This window comes from Anneissia japonica, unplaced genomic scaffold (assembly GCF_011630105.1).
Source record: "Anneissia japonica isolate Jap-2015-1 unplaced genomic scaffold, ASM1163010v1 scaffold287871_len1641731_cov197, whole genome shotgun sequence".
NCBI classification, from domain to species: domain Eukaryota; kingdom Metazoa; phylum Echinodermata; class Crinoidea; order Comatulida; family Comatulidae; genus Anneissia; species Anneissia japonica.
In genome coordinates, this window is record NW_022712275.1 from 1,455,461 (window position 1) to 1,465,245 (window position 9,785).

Here is a 9,785-nt window from a genome sequence, read left to right on the forward strand (position 1 = left end):
TGTGTGATGCTACTGATGTAAAAGTGAAACGTCAAAATAAATATTTTTATTTATAATTATTATAGAGGTAGATATTCAACTAAGGAAAAGAACTATCATATTTCAGGGAATAACTGCTGTCTCTTATACACATCTAGATGTGTATAAGAGACAGGCACTTGCGTGATAACGAAAAAGCATTTTGATGTGCATAATGTAATGTTTAAAACAATAATGAATAAATGTGCAGGGTTACCCGGCAAAAGAGAGAAAAAATCCTATTAAGCAAGGGTGGAGTTTATTAGACCAAAGGACTTATAATGGTGCAGCGCTAGTGAATAAGCAGCATCAAAACACTATTCATTATTATTTAATTTTTATTAAAAAGAAAAGGTATCCAATAAATTTTTCATCATTATCGTCGTCATCATCATAATCATAATCACCATCGTAATTATCATCATCATTACCATCCTTATCCGCAGCAGCATCATCACCATCATCATCATCATCATCATCATCATCATCATCATCATCATCATCATCATCATCATCATCATCATCATCATTATCATCATCATCATCATTCTCATCATCATCACCATCAGCATCAGGATGTTTGATCAACCCTAACTTATAGATGACACTGGATTCGCGATTGGAATTCACTTCCAGACACGATAAAAGTCGTTAGAGTAATTTTAAAACTAAGCCAAAAAAAAACAACAACAAAAAACACTTTACGGAAACCTAAATTTTTACAAATTTGAATTTTAAACATGTATTTTAAACATATTTTTCACTTTTGAATGATTGATTCTTGTCTGTGCAGATTTTATCTTCTATAACTTTTTAAAGAACTAATTCATTTTTGCTTAGTCTTTTGTTATAAATTTTATACTTTATTTTTATATATATTTTTACTTTATAATTCTTGTTTGCATGTTTATATTTGTATTTTTTAATATCTGGGCCTATCTCTGTGTGTCAAAAATTGTATTGATTTTATTTGGCCCCATTGAAAATGAGCATGACTATCGTCGGCTTAATGGGTAATCCTGGTGCACTATTGTCTTTGCTTCATGTTTTGTAATTTTGAGTACCTAATAAATCAAATCAAAATCTACATTAAAAGGACGCTTTTTTTCTGAGAAAGTGAAGTCTTGACATTCCTTTCTTAATTAAAGTTGTGCATTGGTCTTCCGATTTAAGTCATTAATCGTGATACCTAAATACTTGTGGCTGCTTACAATTTCAATCTCTGTGTTTTCAATAACCAAAGGTCTAATAATGTTATTGTTTTCTCTTTTCATATAGTTTTAAGTTGTATTTACACCATTGAGCAAAATATGATGTAGTGTTCAAATTTTTTGACGGGTTATTTTTCATAATTGACCAAATACATTAATAACAATGTCTTCAGCGTATTTGTTGACAATCTTAGTGTCGCACTATTTGATCGAAAGACATGTATACAGTATGAATGTGGTGATAACACACATCCTTGAGGTGATCCGATCATTGTTACAATAATGTTCGATACAACATTTCCAATTTGAACAAGTTGTGTTGGATTACTTAAAAAGTCTTGTGTCCATATGGTGATGTTTGGATTAACTTTAAAGCATATGCTGAGCTAAAGTCATAAAAACATAGTTTCCTGCCTTATCAGGGTAAACTGCACAAGGACGAGGAAGGCGTCATCGACAGATTTATTTGACTGATGTGCGAATGGGTGCGGGTCGACAATCATTTTTAAGGGATCAAGTAATAGATTGGGTATGTTGATTTGACAAAATATAATATTATGAAAGGGGAAAATTTAAACATAACAAATATCCTCATTACAAAACCTTACAAGTAAATTAATGTTTTGTCTTTTAATAGGTAGGCCTATTTATAAATGATTTAAAACACATTTTCTTATTGAAACGAGAAAGAACAAATTATACGAAAAATGAATTCCTCGTTAACACAACACTACCTTTACAAATAAAAGTTTTATATTTTTAAAATTTGATAAGCCTTTTTTTTAAATATAACAAAACAAGACATATTTTCTTATAAAGACCAAACTGAGGCATTTTTTTAAATGTCGTTTAGGCCTATATCGTTTTAAACGATTATATACCAAAATAATTTAAGCTCACGTTTTTTCTAAACCAATAGAAAATCACACATTTCTTTTGAATACATTGCAAACACAGCGAGGAGGACCCAACCAGAAATCCCCGCGCAACCTCGTCGAAAAAGTTTAAGTTGGCAATAAAGTAATGTTGTTATAACAAATGAATGCAAACCTAATAATCTTATACCAGCAGTATAACTTGGTTTTCTGAACTCACTAAACACTTAAGTTTTATTATCCAAAGTAACAAAAGCTACGGAACAAGATAAACCTGCATTGGGAGAAATGTAAAGTCAATAAAGAAGATCGTTGAGAAAGCAATGCATATAAAACTACAGCAAACAATAACGCTCATCATCTGCATAATTAAATAATTTAAAAAAAGACAAACTTACTTAAAAACTCATTCCTTCCTAGTGTAATCAATGCAGTACTTAGAATCGCGTTTTAGAAATAAGAAATTGTCCTAAATATGTTATGTTAAGGGTAATTATACCATGCCCAACCATATATCACAACTAGTATCCTAATTATTGTGCGCGAACCACGCTTGATTGTTATAATGCTCTATACGTGAAAAATTGTAATTCAATGAATCGTCATATCAAGACAATCTTACTTCTGAAGTCTGATAAAAAAAAAACTGGTATCCACTTCCATTCATTTTGATCAAATTCACAATTACATATGTAGAAGCCTACTCATGCACTCGGCACGGTAACTTTTGGCTTTATATATAATTTATTTTCCTTTTATTTCATTTCAATTTATTCAGTGATTAAACATAACGAATTCACGAAAAACAAATCAACAGGGATAACACAGAAAGATAAAAAAAAGTGCTTATTTTCCTTTGTGGTCCTTAACAGCAACAAACAAACGAAGACAGCTACAACAAACCAAGAGTAAATAAGGACATTAATAATACTGTAATATACCTACATTTCTAATAATAGACATATGTCTCCGTCTTGTTCCTCTAAACGGTTCTATAATTATGTACTCCCCTTTTAAACATGTTTAATAATGATTGGCCTTCATGTATTCGATTGGCCGATAAATGTTACTTCAACTTTTACCAAAACTTTTCACCATTGGAATAACCATTGATGCTGTTTCTCACTCTAGTACCAATGTTGGTTGCTTGTCCTACTCTGAACCATGATTAACTATATGCTGGAGCTGTACCATTATTAACATTCAACATGTGACATAATTTAAGTTGTTCCATAAACTTCTTTAGGCTTTACATTTTGGTTTGGGGGAGGGTGGGGGTATTTTATAGACTCGTTTGGGATTTCCGAACTCATCTGTCTCCAATTTTGATAACCACGGAATTAATATCTTCTGGAAATATTTATCCTTCAATTCAATGTTTTCTTTGTAGTACAATGTAAGTAAATTTATATTATTCAGCTTTTTGGTTTCTTTTGGAATTTCCAGGTAGGGTATAAACTCGGCGATGTTGTCGTTACATCCACACCACATCGATATAAACAAATACACATCTTGACAAATCAGCAATATTAATGGAATCGTTAGACACATTAAAAGATCAATGATTATCAGAATCTGGTTAAATATTTCGTTAGAATTTACACAGTTTATCGTCTCATTCAAGTACTTGATCTCACACAGGAATTCGTCGTTACCAAACTCTACTTTCGCATGGAAGAGAAGTAAATAGTGATAAACAAAAGATATCAAAATAAACATCCAGAGTGTCACTTTAAGGATGAAATAGATCACCACGTACTTGTTGGAGGCACTCCATTCATTTATGTAGCTTTGTATTATCGAGTGAACTTCTGGCCAATCCTCATTACTCGTACTTCCTTTGTTTTCTGTCTGATGCGACACTTCCGCTTCTGAACACATTACCCGGCAACACTTGGAAAACCACTTCGCTACCGTTGACATCGTTTTGCCACCACAGGCTATCCACATGAATATAGGGATTTGTATAAAAACAGCTTGCATGGTGAATGTGAAAGGTATGAATTGATGCGAACCGAACGCGTTATTGTCTGTCTCGTAAATACAATAAGAGTTCAAGTACTTAACTACTTCAGTGTTAGTAACGTATTCAGGTGGTGGGTAACATGTTGTTCCTTGGTTGCCTGTGTGTGAAAATAATGAGTTTATTGTATTAGGGTATAATAAGCTTATATTATGAAATCATTGTATGCCAAAATCTAAATCATACAATAATAATGTATATCAGTATAGTAACATCTGTATTAACAATAAAGATGATATTAAAATAATAATAATAATAATAATAATAATAATAATAATAATAATAATAATAATAATAATAATAATAATAATATGTGGATAGAAAAATTACCTTGGTAGTTTTGTATTCTTTATTATTACCTAGAAATTAATGTCAGCATTACGAAAATCAATTTACATATACAGGCTTACTTTACAGCACATTAACCACCCACCCTCTCTAAAACGAATCATTCAACCAACCACGGACCTTGGTATTAGTAGGTCCCTGCTTTAACCCTCTCCACATAATATTTTATAGGCCTACATGTATTCACTTTCTTGTCAATTATATCAAGCACAACAACATTTACCGAAAATATCACGAAATAACGCCAAGCCAGCTAGTAAGATAGGCAGTCGTGACTGTATCAGATGGATGCCATAATCGAAGGCCAGTAGTTGATTACTCTCGTCTGCAGTCATAAACGTCACTGATTGAACAACGCCTAACACAACGGCCATTCTTACATTTATCGTCTACTTGTTTAGTATCGTAATCACAACTGTAATATGCTGTGGAAATAGTGCATATAGTTCATAAATAAATAAACATTTATGGTTCGCAAGAAGCCTGTTTTGTGATTATTGCCATAGATTTTAGATTGAAGTGCTGTTTAACGTCTGTGATTGGATACCATTTATTTGAGACTAAATTTGTGATAGAGTGGGTATACTGACTCGTAATTACCCCATACTAGTGCCGTATCGGGGAATTCGAAATAGGAGCCAAGGGAGGAAGGGGCATACCACCTCAGCCTCACCGTGGTTGGTAAGACAATTTATGATTATGGCACATGGTCGGAAATGGCACTCTCAGTTTTAAATTTTAATATAATTTCTTTTTTACTAGATTTCTTTTTAATTTTGAAAAATGTACGGGGGAGGGATGGAATCTGCCATAGACTTGCCACAAGTCTCTAATTTATTTTTTCGTACTTTCGTAGCATTAGCACATTTCGGAAAGCGCCACTAGCGTCAGTTTATGTCGATAAACTTTTTTGATGCGAATTAGAAAAACAATCCAAGAAAAAGTAGGCCTATACTATGAAACGCCAAGCAAATAGGTAATATGGAACGCCAGTCGTGCCAAAGTCAATTTTCCAGCTTTTTTACTGATTAAGGCAAAGTTTAGGGACTGGAACCCAGTTTAGAATCCGCCACAGTATACACGCTTTCTATCGCTTTTCTATTCAATAATAAGACCAATGGCCTAATACAAGTTAGACTGTGGTGCACTGTATGCTTATCCCGAGGTTGGTAGCTAAGCCTAACTGGTAAGAACAGTGCACCACTTTAGTTAAGAACTTCATTTTCTCAGGAAACTGCGTTATTTCAAAGTAGTAGCATATACTTAATTCATTTTATTCATCGGTTGTAGAAAGTGCAATAATTATATGATATGATGATTTTTATGACTGCTGTGGTTGGTTCAATAGTTTTTATAAAAAGTGAATGTAGGAAACTACAAAGAATAGCAAATCAGGCAGAAAGAATCTTGAAATAGAAAAAACAGTTTAACGAAATTTGCTTGGAAAGAATAGTGGTAAAAGGAATGGTTACCATCTGGCATGCGATTAAAATCCATCGCCTACAAAACTATCCGTTATCATCCTTTGTACCATATTCGATTAGAAGTTTTAATAGCAGTCAGTAAACAAAAAATTAAGTTAGGCTTATGTACTTACAAAAACATTTTAGTATACAGTACCGTTTAATTCTTGTGTTTTAGTGTTTTTTAAAGTATTTTCTGCGAAGTGTAATTTCTAATATAGGCCCCTATGCTTCTTTCGTGGTTCTTGCTTCGTGGACCTTGTGCCGCCTTTCGGGAAGATTCAATCCCCTCGTTTGGAATCTCTGGTGCCACCATTGGGACAAGTTCATCAATGAAGAGGTTACCTAAGTAAAGCGGAGATACCGGGTAGATCTTCTCGAGCGAGCCAAATGGCCGAGCGGTTAAGACAGGCACCGTGATCATAGCCAACAATATCGGCACAGGTTCGCGGACGGCTCCTATAGTTCTAGTGGTGGAACAAGTCTTCTCTGATAAGGACTATAAACCGTAGGCCCAGTGTACACAATTGGCTCGTGTGCACTTTAATGAACCCAGTACATCCTTCGAGAAGAGCAGAGGGTTACCCCGGTGTACTGGCCCATGGTCAGCCCTGCCGTTGTGGACAGACGAAAGTGCGCCTCTTGGCAGCTGATCGGACATGATGTGACCCTTTGGGGAGATGAAAGTTGAAGAATGAGTTGGTCCACGCCTGTGCGCATTTCAGCCTAGTTAAAGCTGCAAGTCACAGGTTATTTCCTCCATCTACATCTATTCTCTAAGGAAAAGCTCTGACCCTCCCCTTTTACTTGGCTAAGCAAAACATTAAACTAAAGCATTTAATAATCACTTCGTTCTACCAGTAGGCCCAACGCTTTCAACGCATGCTCCCATGTCAATACTCCAACAATACTCTAGCTACTTTGATAAAGTTAAATTTGTATCAGTTTTGGCCCTGTGACGGTTTAAACATTCACAAGCAATCTTAAGAAAACGAAATGTGAACGCCATATCTTTGTTTTCGTTATTCGTGTCTACATGTTCTGTTTCGCAGACAATCTTAAGTAGACTTTCGACTTCGCCTGTTTAACAACGATTTAAATTGACAGTTGTAGTAGGCTAAATTAGTTGCATTATATTATCAATATTAATATCATGATCATAGATTAACTCGATCCGAATGTTATGTAAGTAAATATGTTTAATATTACATCCGTTTCTCTACTGACAGCTGCAACAGCTTATTGTGAAGCGCTTTATGAGGCGTTCAATATATTATTTGCCAAAATTATTTCTAATTGCTCAGTGCAACACAGTGTAGCGGTTGGTTTCTCGAATAAAACTTAGTAGTGACAATTAGGCATCAGCACTGAGGCTCGTTCATTATGAAGTCGAAAAATATATTTCCCTATATGACATTGTAGAAACAAGTTAAATGAAGACGTCAACTTAGGTCCACAGAATCCATGGATTTGTTTTTCTTCAAAATTTAAGGGATCACCAGACCGACTGCCCACCTCCCCACTTAAATTCGCCACTGAGGGTATAACCAGCTAACAATTTTACGATATAGGCCTATATATATAACATTATAATAACGTTGCAATTTGTTTTAAAACGTTTCTTTTTTTTATAACCATAGATGTACGTATTTATAACGTAATTTGTAATTTTTGAAAATAACGTTGCTGCAACTTCATGTTAACGTTATTGTTTGATATAACCTAACCACAACGTTCGAATGTTATAATAACATTTCGCGTACAAGGTGTGAATACAGAGAATGGTGAATACCTACCTTTTTTGCGAAGCACACCAAGGAAAACATACGAAAGTCTTATATAGGTAGAACAACACCCCGAAACTCGCCCACTTGAACCATGAAACCCGGCCCGCCCAACTTATGACCATTTTGATTGCCACTTGCACCACACGGACATAGGCTTAAATGATCCTGGATCCACCTACACTGGCAAAACGGCCGACAAGGTATTCGATTGTGCGTGAACACATTTTTTGACTACAGTATTTGTATTAGACAAACATCAAATTATTCAGTATGATATGTAAAAGATACGAGGATGTCAAGTATGATACGTGAAACAACCTTTTATTGGATTTCCCGAGAGATATAAAATCGACCATTCTAAGTTGACACCTCCCTTTTTCTTTTTTTTCCCATTAGATTTTTGTTGAGTTCATTTCATCATCATTTTTATGACTATTTTCGACGATGATGGAACGACATGGAAAACATTAATGATGTGAAGGCCTATGTAAATATAGGAAATCTCTAGTCAGGCAATAACGTGATCTTATAAATAAAATGATTGTATCACTGTTGGCGTCGTAAAAATCATTTCCTTAATTTTTTTACGTGATGTCCAGTATTACAGTATTTTGATATTTCCTACTTGAATGTATTTTTGAATTTAATCACTCTGCAATTATTCAGTGAAAAATTTAATGTTTCTCATTTGATATATCATGTTGACACTATGTAATCGCTAGCCTACTAATTGAACACGGTAACGATTGCAATGGTCGGGGACAATTTGCATACTGTATCTACCGGTACTACCTATAGAAAGCTGTTTAAAAGAGCATTTGAATTCTTATTTACATTTTCCATCAAACTTTTTTCTGGTTTTCAAACTTGTTTGGCCCACGACCCAAACAAGCGTTCAGGCAAGTTGCCGCGACCCACTTTCCGGGACATTAAAACACTTATACTCAAACTGGTAAACAAAATTAAGTAAAATGTTGAAATGACACTTAAAATGTACTCTCTATCAAATTTTATCATGATATAAAATTTATTTTGCGACTCAATTTGATAACCGTTGTAATAACTATCATCCAGTGGTGTGAAACTGTAACATTAAAACATTTGATTGTGTTAGGGCGCTGTAATATTTATTAATTAAATTAAATTAATTAATTGCTGCGCGAAGCAGCCAATTCATATTCTTGACAGCAATTTGATCTCTGAAAGGTCATTGTTTGTCAAAAAAACAAGGGCCTAAGACGACTGAAAAGCGGAGTTTCCTTCTTTCGTTCTGCCGGGTAAAATCAATTAATTTAGGCGACGTTTGTAGACTCTTACTCGTACCAACGTCCGCATGTCGCGCTAGCCTTATCCTACTCTAGGCCTAGACTAGCTAGGATGGTATAGGCCTAGCCTTGAAGGGACGAAGGTCCCAATGAAAAACGACGTCGCTATTTAATAGCTAACATTTATATTTAACATCACAATAATTCATTATTAGACCTATAGTTTTTTGAATTGCACTCCACTAATCTCAGCCGATACCTCGCACAACTCGTTAACGTCTCGTATCTATTGTCGTGACGTCATGGCTCGCTGGCTCACACTTGTGATGTCTCGCACTTGTGATCAAATAACACGCTGGCTCGCACTTGGGCAACACTCTTTGGCAGTCAACCCGCCCCTAGAAAACCCGCCCTTGGGAACTTGCCCCATAAAAAAATGTACACTTCCTAGATCATGCAGTCTTCAAAATAAAAATTCTAACCTTTGGAAATCAACTACATTTTCCACATACATAGAAATTTTTGAAACTTTATTAAAAAAAACCTAAACAATAATTCACCACTATAGACACTTTTTGACAAAAATGAAAAATTACGACTTTGTTACCCAATAATGAGAAGTGTTGGGTCGTGTCTCATATTATTTGTTATATTTTTATTATTCATTATTTTCACTTGACTCGCATAAATTATTTTGTTTGAAGAACATTTATATGCAGTTGTACTTCGCAGCACTTCACTTGCAATTTGCAATTTCTAGTTTATTTATTAGGATATGCTTTTGAAGCAACGGCA

At 34.5% G+C, this 9,785-nt stretch overlaps 1 protein-coding gene across 1 annotated transcript; it reads right to left on the minus strand.

Annotated features, from left to right (window-relative positions):
* Positions 1 to 1,867: 1,867 nt before the first annotated feature.
* Positions 1,868 to 6,153, minus strand: LOC117107757. Its single transcript, XM_033249514.1, has 3 exons — positions 6,096 to 6,153; positions 4,699 to 4,900; positions 1,868 to 4,227 (listed from the first exon to the last, which is right to left on the minus strand). The coding sequence occupies exons 2-3, from the start codon at positions 4,847 to 4,849 to the stop codon at positions 3,347 to 3,349; spliced, it is 1,032 nt and encodes a 343-aa protein (XP_033105405.1). The 5' UTR covers positions 4,850 to 4,900; positions 6,096 to 6,153; the 3' UTR covers positions 1,868 to 3,346.
* Between the last annotated feature and the right edge of the window lie 3,632 nt (positions 6,154 to 9,785).

What these genes read in the sequence shown, in the direction of transcription:
- LOC117107757 (XM_033249514.1), bottom strand. Translation starts at nt 4,849, where the DNA reads ATGGCCGTTGTGTTAGGCGTTGTTCAATCAGTGACGTTTATGACTGCA. An exon ending in GTTATTTCGTGATATTTTCG is followed by an intron (nt 4,228 to 4,698) that starts GTAAATGTTGTT and finishes TTTCACACACAG; the next exon opens with GCAACCAAGGAACAACATGT.